The sequence below is a fragment of the Neovison vison genome, chromosome 7 (assembly GCF_020171115.1).
Source record: "Neovison vison isolate M4711 chromosome 7, ASM_NN_V1, whole genome shotgun sequence".
NCBI classification, from domain to species: Eukaryota; Metazoa; Chordata; class Mammalia; order Carnivora; family Mustelidae; genus Neogale; species Neogale vison.
In genome coordinates, this window is record NC_058097.1 from 98,103,275 (window position 1) to 98,120,158 (window position 16,884).

General features: G+C 42.1%; 1 protein-coding gene across 9 annotated transcripts in view; it reads right to left on the reverse strand.

Annotated features, from left to right (window-relative positions):
* GRIA4 (glutamate ionotropic receptor AMPA type subunit 4) overlaps positions 1-16,884 on the reverse strand; it is a 407,250-nt gene that overhangs the window by 35,292 nt on the left and 355,074 nt on the right. For all 9 annotated transcript variants that reach the window (XM_044257740.1, XM_044257741.1, XM_044257742.1 and 6 more), the window contains exons 12-14: positions 13,768-14,138; positions 11,546-11,744; positions 5,121-5,368 (exon numbers count right to left, since the gene is read on the reverse strand). In XM_044257740.1, coding sequence (XP_044113675.1) covers positions 5,121-5,368; positions 11,546-11,744; positions 13,768-14,138 — 818 coding nt within the window. The remainder of the gene's footprint in view (positions 1-5,120; positions 5,369-11,545; positions 11,745-13,767; positions 14,139-16,884) is intronic.

The following is a 16,884-nucleotide window of genomic DNA, read 5'->3' on the forward strand; positions in this document are numbered from 1 at the left end:
AGGTTTCCTACTGGACTGGACATTGAGAAAGGAAGGGAAGGATGGAGTATATGGACGGTGAAGGGGATTATTTCCCCCTTGGATGCATGTAGTATTGGTAACCGTACCATGTGCATCTCAGTTGGTGATGCAATAACCCCCGGTCCCTGCAATAAACATCAGCATCTCTGAGAGGAAACCGGGTAAGTGATGAAGCACATCCCAGCCGGGTTTGTGTGCTTGTGTGCGTGTATGATGGACGTGTGTGCGTGTGTTCTAATCCCTAGTCCAGCTATTATTCCAAGTTGTAAGGGATCACAAGGACTAAGTCACCTGCAGCATCTCTTAATATAGCATCAAGAAGAATGAAGGGTGTTCATATGCAGCACATGCAGAAACCTCTTCTTCCATAACAGTTAAAATTAAAAAAAAAGTTATGTACTAATCTACTGCAATTCATTTCCTGAAAACAAGTGAAAAATTTATTCACTTAAGGCCAAGTGCTGCTCAGGAATTACTAGCACTGAGGTTTCACTTTCTGTACCTGTAAGCTTTTCAAATGTCCACCTCAGGTGCTAACAGCGACTTGTTACTAACACGAAAACAGACACCAACTTTCTTCTCGCGGACAACAACCAGCAGGCCCCTTGTTCCCAAACCTTGCAAGTACCCTCCAACTGATGAGTAAACACCTATCACTGATTTCACATGAGAAGGTGGTTCCTTAAGGATCATATATTTTTTCATATGTGGATTTGAATACAAGGTTTCATACACGTGCCCTGAACGACCCTCCAACAGGACCGGGCCTGCAGAGGATGCTGCCCACGCTGATGGAGATGCAGACGCCGGCTTGGGACTGCGCACAACACGGAAAGAAGAGGGCCGGTGAAATTGTGCTACCCCCCAACGCTGTGGCCCCCGGCTTGGAGCTGGCCGCTGTGCACTGAGCCGCACGTGCCTGGTTTCAGAGGTCTTGCTCCTGTGGTCATGGGCTCCTAGGACAGGAGGACAGCAGGTCCAACCAGGCCTCAATTTGCCCAGATCTCAAGTACTGATCAAGTCCTTTCGGAACTGCTTTCTTCTGAAACATCACTTTAGGGGTGGGGTGGATGACAGAGCATTTGTCTTATTTTAAAAGACCCAGTCTTGCCAATATTTTTAAAGAAGGCAAAATCTGAATAAAATTATCACTGTTGAATAATAGAAGGTAGGAGACTAGTGTTTGTTGGCTTTTTTTTTTTTTTTTCCCCCTCAAACTTGGCTTCGAACACTAGGGTCAAATCCACAGATTCTTACAGAGGCCGGGGGAGTCTTCAGTTGGGATCCTTCGCTATGTTCCCTGGAGGCGCCACCTGCAGATGGCGGTATGTGAGGGGGTATTCCCATCTCACAGCTATTTGGGACCCAGGAACCTCTGCAGTAACTAAGTTAGGATTCCCTCTAAGCATGCCCGTTTTACTTGTTGCACAGCAGAGAGAAGAGCAACCAGAGGAACGTGGGTGAGACAGTGAAGACAGGATTCTGTCAGAGGAGCGTACGGCTCTCCTGCCCAATGAAGACAGAGTATGTGCTGCTGGAGCGAGCACATCTCCCGTCCAGTAACTACTAGAGCACAGGCAGATCTCCTCTGGTGTGCAGTGAAGTCACCGTGGACACACGCCTCTTTCATCTACGCTCCGCGCTGCACTGCGGCACTGTCTAAAGCACAGGTCATAAACGTCCCTCAGCCAGAGGACAGATTCCATGACTGAATCGGGCTGTCAGGGTGCTGGAGAAGGAACGATAAGGAAGCCAGGATGCTGAGAGAAGTAGAAATGGTATCGTGCCTATGAAAAGAAGATTTGAGAGAAACAGTAGAGTGTGGGGAGAGTTGAGAGATAATATAAAAAAGGAGATTTCACCTTTTCATCTCACAATGGCAACTAAAAGTTTGCTTCAGAAGATGACTTTGGAAAATAGCTAACTAGGCCGGTAAGATTCGGGTTCTCTCGCAGACACACTCGCCTGTGATCACTCAGGAACGGACTCACACTGCACTGCAAACTTGATCACAGTAAGATCTAAAGAGGCTCTGTTCAACGGCATCAACAGTCCTAGTGTTCTTCTATGACCTCAAACTTGACAAATCTGTGTCCAAGTACCAGAAAGTCAATCATTTCTGAGCACGGTTACTGCCCTTCTCTCTAACTGAAAGCTTTCTGTAAACCTCACGAACGCAAGTCTGAAACCGTCTCTTCCAACAACGAGGAGCGTTATTCCTCCCGTGAAGTCGGGCGCTGGTCCTCCCTGTTGAGGTGTTCTCTACCCCAGGCACAGAGACCGCCTCTACCACCCCCCACACGGCATTTGTTTGAAAGTCTACAGTCGAGACCAGAGTTTCGGCTTTCCATCCTGATCCTACACCCAGTCTTCCTCTTTCCTGGGACACCGACTGTGAAGCACCGGAAACGAGAGACTCCCTAGACCACTCAAAGACTGTCAGCCATTTCTCTGCGTTTTGTGCTCCGGCTGACGCAGCAGGAAAGACCACCATTCTCCTGTTCTTCAAGACTCCTGCTGCCCAGTGAATCGTGACAGCAGAGTTTGTGAGCAGGACAATGAAACAGACCAAATTTCACTGTATCCAGAACTATTAAAGCAAAGACTTAGTTAAAAAAAAGACAGCTCCTAGCGGAAAGCAGTCTACTGAACAAATAAGGCAGAAAGGTTGCAAAGGCGCTCTCCATGCAGATGTACCCTTGCGATCTCGCTGTGATGAATGCAGTTGTCTTGAGTATGTTCCTACAAACTAAGTCATTTATACAGAAGGTGCCCACTGGTCCAGCTCTATACGAGGCTGCCTCTGTTCCAACAGAAGGCTCCTTATTGAGTGAGAATGAGAATTTAAGCTTAATGAGCCTCCCGCCTAGTGGACCGGGGGTGGGGAAGTGAGGAGGTGGGGGTAAGGTGCATGCCGTTAGCCATCCGTGCTCTTCCAGCGTTCTTGACGGGACAAAGTGACTGTGGTTTTGGCATGCAGGGCTGCTTACACAGGAAATAGTGGCGTATATCAAACAAAGTACAGAAACAAACTCTCCTCCAGGAAGCGGAGTTTAACAATTGCCTCATTAACAAGAGCCAGGGAAGGACAGGAAAAGAGGGGGAAGCCAAGAGCGGATTATTATCCAGTTCTAGACAGATGAAGCCCTTCAGCGTCTCCCCAAACAATCCCCGTAGTGTGGATTTGACAAAGTGGCACATTTAAGAGGGAACTCTCTCTTGCCATCAATGGGAGTCAGGCGCACCCGTAACTGAGGGCCAAATGCAGTCCCTGGAACTTGACTTTATCAGGAGACACAAGACAGAGGACAAGGCAGCTATAGCCACAGAGAATTAATTAAGAGCAAAAGCGACATCCAGTGAATGTAATCAATAGTCTGAACACTAATCTACATATCAACCACCATTGCTTTCTCCCCTTCTCGCCCTTTTAAATTAGTTACACGAGGATGCCCTTACAACTCCTGTGTCAATAGAGATTTCTTTGCTCCTTGGCTTTGCCGAAATGACACATGTCTCCTATCGCATCTTACAAAACAGACCCTCGAAGGCCAAACACTCTGATGCCAGTCTGAGTTTCTGAATGGCTGGAATGTTCTGGCCTGGGGGAGAATTTTAACAAGGGTTATTTATTGGTCTGGCTTTCTCCCTGGACATTCCTCCAGTTTCGTACGAGACGTATGTGCAAAGAAACGTGCTTTCCTGCCAAAGTCCATACCCAAGTCTGTCTTTACTGGCTCATTTTGTTCCCTCTCCTTTTAAAATGGTCCCTTTTGGCCACACCGTGAAACTCCTCACTAATTATTGCAGTGTTGCTTGCAAACAATAAATACTGGGTTAACCCAATCTTTCCAGGGTTCCTGTCTGTTTCTCAGAACTGTGTCACCCCCCACCCCCCACACACATATCCAAAGCACACTGCAGTTCCCTTTTCCAAACCATGAAAACAATCACATCATCTTTATACCGCTTTCATTCCTACCAGCTAACAGTACAGGTCTCATTATTTTCAGGTTTCAAAGGCTTACCAGAGACATTGCTTCTCAACACCGGGTTCGTGGTTAAGTCCTTTAGCAAAGATTCTGACTTCTTCTGGAATCTGTGCTTTGTACGAATCCCTTCTAAGCGGCACTGTGACCGGAGTGACTTGTCAGTCACTGCTGACCTCGGCCTGCTCTAGACCCAGCAATTCACCAGTAGCCTTTACTGCTTAAGGAAAATAGGATATTCTGCATCCTGGGCATAAACATGTGAATTCCCTATGTCCAGGACCAAAAGGACAAAAAGGGCAGATTTTACCAACATTTCCTTAAGAACGAGAGTCCCATCTTTAGCACATGTGGATTTTCGAAGCAATCCGCATGTGCGATGCTGTGCTCACAGATCACATTGCAGGGGTCTGTGTGTGAACAGTTCCGGACTGTCTTCGGGTCTAATTGTACAGCTCTTACTGACAGCACACTCCCTGTGCAACGGGCGAGAGTGTGACTGGAGTAAGCCCCATAGAATCAGAGCCCAGCTTCCCGCTGATCGGGATTCCAACTATGGACAGATATGGTTACAACGTTAGCACCAATACAACCTCGGGGTAACCTAAAATAGAATGATGCCATAATCAATGAAACACTGAAATGGAAAAAAAAGTGGTTTGTTAGGAAGAGGTTGATTTCTTCATACTCAGAAACTAGTGGGCAGGTAGAATTAAAAAAAAAAAGGTCAATAAATGTAAATGATAAAATGTAGAATCAGTAGCTGACAAAAGGAGAGTGCAGATTTGAGTGACCAAAAAAAGTTGATGAGACACGGAAGCGTCGCTACCCATGTTTCAGGCCCACTGGAAGCAGCTAGTGTTCAACCAGTTTGGTTTTTATATGGCCTTAAAAGATATACAGGTCAACTACGATTAATTATTCCAAAATTTAAAAAAAAAATTACCTGACTGTTGATCAAACGTATGAAATGGAGAAAAAGGAAAAAAAAACAAAACCAAAAACGAACATACCATGTTCACACACAAAATAAAACCACTGTGTCGGGGACATCAGGGAAGGTGGAATATTATAACAACACATGTTACATTGTTATACTATCCCACCCACCTTAATGAAGAACCCTTGGGTGTAGCTACTCCGTAGCCTTTGGAATCCAGATTTCCTCCCACTTTCATGGTGTCACACGGCTTTCGCTGCTCGATGTACTCATTCATAGTGGACTCCAGGAGGAAGGCGAATTTGCCTTTGGATTTTCGGACCCGAGCTACTCCCTCTGCGGTCGTCCGAGTGAACACTGACGGTTCTGCGGATCGCATGTAGGTCCACATCTTTTCGTACACTGCTATTTTTGATCTCTGGAGGAAATGCAAATAAAATCAAATTCAGGAGAGAAGGGAACAGTATGTTAATAGTGACCGAGCGGGACGAGGAGAAAGCCTTTTTAAAGTACCTTTTCCTGGTCCTGCAACTCTGGTCTGCCTGTCTAACCTGTTCCTCTCCCTTCAGAAAACTGTTTTACAGTTAAAAACGTCACAGAAACAGCAGACATTTAGAAGTGATATTGGAACAAGCAGGTCCCTCTGGTCATAGATGATTACCCTACTCAGCTGTCTAAAGAATGTATTATCATTATTTTTAAAGGTAGGATGTCATAGAGTGTGGGACATACAAAATCATGCCCGCTATCACAGTCATGGTAAACCTGGAAGGGGCCAGCTTTGCAAAACTCCCTTTAATTCTATGACTGAATGATAACTGATAAGGAGTGCTGCTATACTGTTTTCATGCCTCCAAGTTTTGATATGAAGTGTTTTAAGACATATTCGAAAGATGGTCAGATCAAGCCAGCAGCTGAGCACATACCGAGGACCAGACATAGTGGGCTTCAAACCCAAACGTCCATAACCCAAGAGGCAAATGCTGGATCCAACAGACAGCTGAGGGCTTTTTCTCATAAAATCTCCAAACAGAATATCCACTGACTTTAAAGAGAAGTGATTCCTCCTCCACAGGTACAGACCTCCGGTTAAATGATAAATGCCATGGAGATGACAAGTGCCACCCAGGGACCAGGGTCAGTAAGGGCCTGACAGTGCGGGGTGGGGGCACAGAGAGTGAGCACACTTATGGTCAGGAGCCCCAGGCGATGGATGGAAGTGACGCATCACTATACCCCACACCTGAAACTAATCTGACATTCTATGGCAACGATACTTCAAGAATAGGTTTTTTCCAAGTAAAAAGTTAGAAAAGCTGAAAAGAAAGAAAGGAGATTCTTGTTTTCCTAGGATATATTTTGGAGAGTTAGCCTTTCTAATACCTTGACCTCAACCAAGAAATCTATTTATTTCTGTCAATTTGGGCTCCATCTACTTTAGTCCCACTATTTAATTTACCTAGAACCTTCCGCTGGTCTCTGAATTCCTGTTCGATTTTTTCATCCATACAGACATTTTATTTTATTTATTTATTTTATTTTTTTTTTTAAAGATTTTATTTATTTATTTGAGAGAGACAGTGAGAGAGAGCATGACCGAGGAGAAGGTCAGAGAGCGAAGCAGACTCCCCATGGAGCTGGGAGCCTGATGTGGGACTCGATCCCGGGACTCCAGGATCACGCCCTGAGCCGAAGGCAGTCGTCCAACCAACTGCGCCACCCAGGCGTCCCATACAGACATTTTAAAGGTGAAAATACATCTAAATGAACTCAAATGTCCCCAGGCATGTATTTAATGAGGTCAAGAAACCTGCCCCCTGTCTGATGTTCGATTATACAATGGTACATAGACTTCTGTGGTGCAAGGGCATCTGTTCAATAACAAGATCTTAAGATTTTGCATCTCGATCCAAATAAAAATTAGCGGACATTTCATTCAGACTTACATTTAAGCATGAGGGAAAATCTCAAGTAGCATGAATATGCATTCTATATGGACCCTCCTTTGTTTACCAGAATATAGAGTCCAGTAAGAGGTGGATCTTCAATAATCAACAAATGTCCTGAATAGCAAACTTAAGAAGACATTTTTTTTTTTAAGAAGACATGTTTTGAGGCAAAATCAAACGATTCATTTAACCAAGAAAGAAACTGATAAATGTTGTATTTAAAATTTTGGTTTCAAAAATGGGAACTTCGTAATCAACATCTATGTAACAGTAAGAGATTTGCATACTTGGACACTATTAAAAAACTCAGATATTCAATGTTACTATATATTCAAATGCTGGTAAATATCATGATGGAAAATAGACATCCTGTATTGTCCTATGAATGTCTTCATGTTATTAACACTTAAAAATACTGCCATGATATAGAGCTTGTGGGGTATGTGTGCGTGTGTGCATATGTAATGACGGGTTACCTCTAGTTATAGAAATCCTTATGTTAGGAAACTGCATACCAACTACTAAATGAAATCGCAAAGATTCAATGTGCGTCTAGGACAGAGGAGCATTTGGACTCAGCACCTGCAGCTGTGGGATCCACTAGGGAGGCCATGTCGCCGGGCCCCAATCAGTCCATCTTCAATAACACAATCCTCTTCAGAGAATGAACTCTGCATTTTACAATGAGTTCCAAACTCTGAAAATCATAAACTGTCTCAATCACCAGATACAGACGTCCTTAACACTTATTCTGATTATTTCTATTAAGAGAAATGTTGATAAACAACGTCCTTTTGGTGTATAATCACTCTTCAAAATATACTGATAACTTGAGACTTTTACCTAAAAAGATACAGCATTCCACAAACATTGCACACTTTGTCATGTATACTATATTGAAAACGGAAGAAATAAAACCTATTATTTGAATGGAAAATTTTTTGAAATTTTTGAAGAATATGAGAGTCCGGTAGTTATCTGGCAATTTTCCAGTTACTATTTAGCATGTTACTTAAAGGAATTAGAATCACTAAACAAAACTAACACAGCAGGGTGGAAAAAGTATTTTTAGGGGTTGGTAATTAGGAAGATAATTTAATTACTCCTTTTCAAAGGAATAAAGTACCTTTAGGCCACTGATACTTTTTAGAAGTCCATTTGTATAATACTAATGTGAAGGAAATTACTGTTGCATTTGTTTATATATATTGAATTATATATACCAGAAATGCAAAAGAAGTTGAATTAATTCCCTTAAAGTTCAGAAGAAAGAGGAATCCACAGTGTAGTTGGGCCACACTTAGCAAAACCTTATATATAAAAGAAATTGTAAAGATACAGCACCTGGTGGAAAAGAGAGAAATAAAGCAACTCCTTCGGGGAAAAAAAAATCACACTGTCACTCTACGAATGTTTAGAAATTCTGATTCTGATTTCAAGGTGCATGGCAGAGATAAGGTCACATTCACTTGCGGAAGGGAGCATTCAAGTAGGGAAGAGCTGGAAATAATATTCCCGTGCCTTATTTGTGACCACAAGAGGTGAGTGTTAAGGAGCGAGGGCAAGCAAAGCTTTGTAAATTTGATGAGACAGGCTAAAAGGGAATTTCTGCAGTCCCAGAAAACTCCCAAACACAGTGATAATGGGATTCTAAGTCCCTAAAATCTTCAGCTGTAATTATCTTTTTAAAGATCAGGCTGGGGGAGTAAATACGCTGAAAGTCATAAGCCAAGATGATACAAAAGTCATTATTTTTTTGATATTAGAAAAATAATCTCAGAATTATTTCTTTCCTTGTTGTGAAGTTCAACATAGGAAACTTGCTGACTTAAAGCACTATTCTATTACTGAAAATAACTCTTGGACTTTTAAAAATGTGTTGTCCTTTAAACTGCTCAAAAATTAAGTATTCCCGCCTTTCCATTTTTAAATAGAAAACAGGTACAAATGTCAGGCATTCTAGTTAACATTAACATTGTTGCCAGGTCCCCGCTTCCAGCAGCTTAGGTGGCAAGGCCATGGTTTGCAGTATTTGATAATCTTCTAAGCCCTGAGATAGTCATGCACCTCATTTACGCCCCGGTGGAGTGACGGATGACCACAGCAGCCGCGGTATGAAGTCGGAGCTGCGTGAGCCTCAGGTGCACAGTAACGTCTGAACACCTCACCAGCAAGGCTGCCATCAGGGACAGGTCTGGACGGCCCTTCAACGCCTCCACGTTCATGCTCCACAAGGTGTACAGAACACAGAACACACTGAATTTCATAACGGGGCCAAAACCAAGGCAACAGTTGCATTTGGATTAGTCCCCCCCCCCCCCCGCCCCCTACGGCCTAGTTCCTTCTCCAGCCGATTTGTGACTGCAACATTTTTTGGAAGCATAGGTACGGGTCACTGCCTGAGGCAGTTTAATGGAGCTGATAGATGTACCATTACTGTGTTCCTACGAGAAAACAGTTCTGACAGGTACAAAAACACCCTTCACATTCCACTGCCTCCACCTGTCAGACAAAATGGTTTATTTAAACCAGGCCATCATCTGTGGGAGGGGAGGGAGGAATTAGATTTTTATCAGAGAACCCACGGTTATGCCTTCCTGAAAGGGTGCTGCCAGGGAAAATTATTTTCTTGTCCCATTAGGGTTCAGACCGTTCTACAACAATAAATACCTTATAAAAAATCTTCCCATTTTAAAGCTGCCATTTTGGGGGTGCGGGGGTGGGCAGAGAGAACGGGCCATGGTGACGGGCATGGCCCGCAGGAAAGGCTCTGTAAATCCAGCAAGCAGCTACTTCATCCTCTACTTCTTATCAATATGGTCTCTTATCTCCCTCACCAGATTTTAGAATTTGGAACACTTTTTAAAAACTCTATAAAGATTAGAAATAAACATTTTCTGTGTGCTCGATGCCAAAGAGCTGTACAGTGAGTTATTTCTGATTTTTTTTTTTTCAGGGCATCAACATGACATTTCTTTCTCCCTTTATCACTCAAGGCAGAATGATGAACCTGCAAATATTTACCTTATTTACATGAAATTCGGTCACCATTGCTCGGTAAAATGCAAGTGTATTCCATTTTGATGCCTATGCATAATGGTTTCTAGGCAAAGTTACTGAATTTTACTTACCTAGTTTTGGGTGGAAGGAGTCAGAAATTTACAGATTTCTGGCAAGGTACTGTAATTGTGCTAAAATGTGTTAGAGCAGTATACTTCTATCAGGAAGCTTTAAAGACTGGGATGCTCTCGGTAAGTTTTAGAAATCTGGTGAGTTAGGTTTATCCACTGTCATGAGCATTACTTACAGTTCTAGAAAAATCCGCAAATATTTGTAATTATCGTAAATGTTTCATTATATCTACTAGCAAGGCTCTCTCTAAATTGTTGACAAGGACATGGTTCGCTGCAACGCCCAATGATGGGTTTGACAAAACTTTTGATTGGTTTGTTCTTAATTCAGTATTATGTAAACACATGTAGTTAGATCCTCTTAAAAAAGAGAAATCTCTTATGAACTTCAAGTACATGACAGTTAAAGGCTGGCTTAAAGAGTAGGGTGTTTTGTTGTTTTTTTCCCAGCTGAGTGGGAAGATGACAAGCATATACATTCGAATGACAATGTGCTCTCCTAGTACTGTGTTTCAAGCGCCCACTTACTTCAAAGGGCTGTCATTAGTTTTACACAAAAGCTTAGAAAACAGGGAAATAAAATTCCTGTCTCCTAAATTAGTAAACATCTAACCTGTAAGCAATTGAAATTAAATGTAAAATATCCTCATTATTACTTGGGTAAATATTTGTGAAATTGTCACTCTGACTGTCTTTTAATGTTATGGTTCTGAAGTCACAAAATGAATCCTTATCTCTGACCAGACATTATCAAGTGCATATCTCTGGATTTAAGTACAAGCAGAGTCAAAGAGTTTCACCAATCAAAAATTCATCCTCAGAGTGGAACAAAGAACTAAAAAAACCAGAAACTTTTAAACCCCCGGTACCTGCATCCATATATGAAATGATAACAGATTGAACACTTCTATCTGTAAAAGCAGAGAAATCGGCACACAGAATATCTTGCGAACACGTAACTGTTAAGTGTCCAGAACTTAACAGTTCTATTACCATTATTCTGTGAGAAAGCAAATGTGCTTTGAAATCCATTGTTATGGAAGAGATTACAGACTCTACCTCACAGAAGGAAGTAAAAGCTTCAATTAAGGTTTTGGATTTCAAATGTGGCAAGTTAAATGTATTCTTGAGACAAAACAAAAAACCCTTGCTTTCATTGTTATGCCCTTAACCCCCAAGCACATCTAAATTATAATCTTCCCAGATGCAGTATCATCACAGCATTATCAAAACTGGAACCTTCTGGATAAGTTACACTCTAAAGTTGTCTTAATTACCTTTTTGTTGTTACTTTTCCCTGGGTCTCTATTGCAATGTGAATAAATCAATTAGCTTTTACAAACTGAAGTGATTATAATTCCCAAGTAGAAGTATTAGCATTAAACATAGCATTACTATTATATATGCAAAACGTACAAACAGCTAGAGCCCATAATATAATGGTTGGCAGAAACTCAGAAATGCCTGAGTTTCAAAATTATGAACATTTCATGGTTAGTTTTTCCCTTAACTTACTCTGAAGAATTCTTTTGTTGACCCTGAATCCAGGGTTCCATAGGCAATTTCTGTTTGTTTGGCCAGATCTTCCGCACTTTCTATGGGGGAGACCATTCGTTCAACCGTCAGGAAAGCAGCGAGGTTAGCGGTGTAAGATGATATAATGATGAGCGTAAAGAACCACCAAACACCTCCAACAATTCGACCTGAGAGGGATCTAAACATGGATAAGATAATGCACATTTTCCTTTCTCTAACCAACATAGAGAAAGAAAAGAAATATCATAAATTCATAGGGTACGTTTAAAACCACGATGGCAATTACAGTTTTATCTTCTGTCTACTCCAGAATGATTCTATCTTTCTGTATAATCTGAGCTGGGCACGCTACCTCGAGGATATGAATGCCACTGAAAATATGGAAGATGTTCCCTTTTTACTGTGTGTTCCCAGAAACGTGGAACTTAATGCCTTTCCTCCATGTACAAGAAAGGAACACTTACTGAAATTCACTGATCTCCGCCCCCCTTTATGTTTTAGCATCTCTGGAATTAGGGTGTAGCCTACAGGTGATGAGATAAACACACTCGTGTGGCTTCATCGGCAGCATCACTGATCTCTTTGTGGTACATGAAACAGCAGTGCGTGTTAACAGCGGGCGAGGTCTCAGATTTCATACAGATGCCCTTCCGAGAGGACCTGCAATGGCTTTCAGACGGAGCCCTGCCAGGGCAGGTGGGACACCCCGAACGGGGTTGGACCAGATGGGGACTCAGACTGGTCTCAGAGTGACCACCGCTGGGGATTGTTTTGTCTGTCTGATATTTCATTTCTGATCTGAGCTGAGGATGGGCTATCTCCAAACACATCTTTACTTTCTGCCCTAAACAGGTTCTCTCTGCCATTGCCAATACGAGAGCACAGCGTGTGACTTCTCGGTGCACTGGGAGATGCCATTAAAAAACAGACACTAAACCTCAAAAGAAAAAAGTTCTCTCCACATACTTTCCCTGGTATCAGGAATGTGTGGGTAAGGTGGATGCAGAGGAACAGTGAGGATGGAATGAATAAAAAATCCAGGTAATTTTATCATTGATTTCACTCCCTGGGACCATCAGAGTTCAAAATTACTGGGACAAATTGTTTTTAAACTTTTTTTTTTTTTTTTTTACTGTAAGAAAAAATTTCCTATTTTCCATGACATTATTAACTTTCAAATTCTCCCTTCTTAACCATTATTATTAAGTAGCACCTAGCACCTGTCAGTTTTAACTTAGCACCTGCTTCATCCTGGTTTTCAAAACCATCCCATGACTTGCTCTTGCTTTCTCTTCATTTGATTAATTCAGAATTACTGACTCAGTTTTCTATGTTATTGGAATTTAAACACATTTAGAGTTTTCTGGGGTCTTAAGGAACACAACTGCATTGTGCCTAAAATGTCTCTTTTTGAGAAAGCATACATTTCTTTAAAAAAATCTGTGTATTTGCTTTGCTAATCTAAGTCACATATTTAAGTTCAGTTCATAGCCTTCTCCTACTTGCAGTTATTTTTTTTGTGGGAGAAGGTTGGTATTTTTCTTGCAATAGGAGACTGGCTGCATTTCTGGCAAACGACTGAAAAATGTCTTAATGGCATCCAAAGGAAGTGAGCCATGACTCCACAGATACTGAAAAACATGTCTATTAAACCAACACCGTATTGACATTGCTGAGTTTGCCCACTAACTAAGCTTACTTAGTTCATGTTCTGTTACACAGAACAACGGATATCTGGTACCTAATATACTGACTCAGGCGTCAGGTAAAGTCTACAGCAGAAATCCCCCATAAGGTATGTGGGGTGTAAACTGAGGTCAAAATTAATTTTTATAAAAAGGGAACAACAGCATCAGTAACAGAAAATTCTGATTTTGAAAAGGAGACAAAATGAAAATGAAATCTTAGTCTGACAATTTAGATTTTCATTTCCACCTGTGAGACCACTGAATGCAATGCTAACACTATGTGATTTTGGAGACTGCGGAGGGGTTGCATATGTTACTTCTCCGCTGGGGAAGTTCATCTGCATGATGTGTCCACATCTGGTGCTAACTTGGAAAAACTGGCCATGGTGGTACTCAGATTAATTTGGGAATTGCACCCTTCTCCCCCTCCCCCAGGAGAAAAATGTGTGGAGACAGCCTGCACAACACTGAGAATAACGGGGCAGTGAGGAAGCGAAGAGTTTTCAAACTAACCTGGGTGAAATGTCACATCCTTGCTGCATGAAGGCGCCCAGGGAAAACCAGAGGCTGTTGAAGATGCCGAACTCATTGGGAGGTTGGTCGCTGGGTCCTTCCTTTCCATCCTCTGGCTCTTCTGTGTGCCATTCATACGGACTAAACCTGCTGACTAGGAATAAGACCACACTGACACCAATGTAGGCAAACACTATACACATCCAGATCTCATAGGCCAGAGGGTCCAAGAAGGAAAACACTCCTGGTTTAGATTTCTGAGGCTTCTTGATCATGATGGATATGCCCAAACTCATGAAGGGCTTAGAGAAGTCAATGACCTCCTCTCGGACCAAAGTGATAGTCAGAGGGGCGATAGCAATCTCTGCTTTCTAGAAGAGAAGAGACACATGAAAACACACAGGTTAATGCACTCCATGAAGTGGCTGGCACGGGGCCGATCCACTCAAAACTAACGAGTTATGCATCCACTCTACATTCTGAAGGGGAAAGCCAGCAGCTAGCTGAGTGTGAACATGGATAAACAGAAGGTGAATGGTAGATTGTTTTCCCAAGAGAATATACCCTGTCCAAGTACATGAAATATTTTTATTGGTGCTGGTGATTAGATGAGAGGAAGAGACACAGGGAAAGAGTGGATAGAAGCAAAAATATACTTGGACTCAGATAACTGTCTTCGTCTCTAAGGACATGGGCCGGGCCAGAGGATGAGCCTGACCGGACTTCCCATATGGCTGGATTTCTGAATTTCTTGGCTGGAATTGCCATTATGTTGAAGAGTTTTCTGTTTCATTTGGAATGGTGCCACTGACTCATTACTTGGCCATCCTTAATATTATGAATGTAAATTTCAAACAGCCCTTTTTTATTCCTTTCCAGTTGTAGGAAAACCTACCCTACAGTCTGTGTTTGTAGCATGGAAGACACCCGCTGTTTGAGGACATTTTCCAATCCAGCGCACACACAAAAATCTGAAAATTGGCATTTATCTCTCCCTAGCCACATACTTTGATTTTATACTCTGAATTTCAGTGTTCGGAAAACAGTGGATTCAATTCTTAGCTCTTATGATCTATAAGACACCAGTTTCTGTTTTTGTTCTGTGACTCGGCCATTTTTCCAAGCCCATTTTCCATGTCTCCCCAATGAGGACACTTTTGTGTTTGCCTCATTGCATCACTGTGATTCTCTCTTTTGGAAAATTTAATAAAATCCTAGTGAGCATTTACTGAGGGACTATATATCTGGCTCTGAACTAAGTATTTTAAACGGCCTCTCATTTAACACTACGCTAATCCCGTTTATCACTGTTTTCTAGACGATGGAGCTGAGACTCAGGTGTACACATCACGGCCCGTCTTGATCGGGGCTCGCGTGTCTTCCATCAATCATGCCATCTCCAAAAGTGAATGGAATAAAGGGTCGTGAAAACACTGTAAACTGTTAAGTGATCTGCAGGCACAAAAAGGTTATTTGTTCATTTTGAAAAGAACATATCTGGCAGTAAAGTGGAATCGGAAACACAGCCAGGCATGCTCCTGGAGAGGCTGACATCTCCAGGGATTCCTATAGACCCTCAGGTCACTGGCTCACAGGCCAGCCGGCAGCTCCATCCCAGGGCACTGCGGTGGGCAGGTGCAGGGAGGGTACAACAGCCACGAGGCTGCCCACTGTGGGGCTGAGCGCCAACTCTAAGAGCCCTCTGCGGGAATGAACTTAGCTTACCTCATACACGCCCACATTTATGAAAGTCAGACTCACCGCTGGGAGGTTATCATGTTTGCCATTTTATTATTTACATAATTTCCATTAGACCAGTGATCTATGAACTGGCTACAGAATAATGAGATGTCGAAACAGAATGACCTCCGTTCCCTTCACCTGCTCCTGCTCGTTCTTCAGAGAGGCCTGCTAGACGTGGTTTGAGCAATCATACTTCTCTATTCTGAGATGGGGTAATACTGTTTGCAATTTCTCTACTCAGAAGGTTACGATGAACTCCTTTTTGTTTTATCATACATATTAAGAATCAAAGGTTGCAAGTATTTGGTCATGGGAAAATATCACAATTTGCTCAACCTACTTATTATTTTAGGAGAGGATTATGCTGTTACCAGGTTTACACAATTTCCAACTTCCATGATGTGAACATCTTTGAAGACAAGCCCCGGTATATTCCGTAACCATTTAAGATGAATTTCTAGAAATGGGATTCTCTGGTCTAAATGGGAACAATCCTTGCAATGGCCACGATACGTTTTGTGCAACTTTTCTCTGGGAAGATCATGCAAATTTCTACCATCATCAGCACTGTGTGGAGAGCACTTGCCACTAGGAATGCTGGCCAGCCATGTGTACCTTTATTCTCATCTATCTTTGCCAATTGTTCCACGGCAAGCTAGAGCTCTTTGCAGTAATCTGAATTTATTTTTATAAAACATTTATTTTATAAAACAAATAGCCATTTTCCCCTATGCCACAGCTTGTCATACTCTGCCCCTATTTTCCATATGGTGTATTCACTTTTTACTAATTTGTAAGTGCTTTTAAATATATTCCAGAAATTAATTTTTATTTTCTGTACACGTTGCAAATATTCTCCCTATTTAGTAATGGTTTTGTGTACGTAACTCAGTTCACGGTACTCCGCTACAATATAGGAGTATTTAATTTTGTTGTAGCTATATGGGACTATCTTTTTTTCTGTTTTCAGCCTTCGGTTTCATGCTCAGAAAAATTCTTCTCATATCATATGATGAGTCTCAATCAAACAAATTTTATTCTTGTTAGTATCGTACACGATGTTGGTCCACTGTCGCAGCACAAATGAGTAACGCAAACTATCGCTGATGGGAAATGCCACCTTTTGTGAACTAAGCTGCTAGGTGTTGTGTTCTTAGGCAAAGTTGTATTGACACGAGTTACCACTGATAAACGAAAGCAACACGGAGAGAAACTGAGGTGCCTCCCGCTTGGGGAACAAGGGGTGAGGGAAGGTGAATGCTGGATAAGGGTGCTAACATGAAGGTCGAAGGGGACACTTTTGAAGTCTGAAAGTCGTGTTTTGAAAGAGGCCAGTGAAACAGAGAAGATACACCTGGGCTTTCTCTGCTCAGA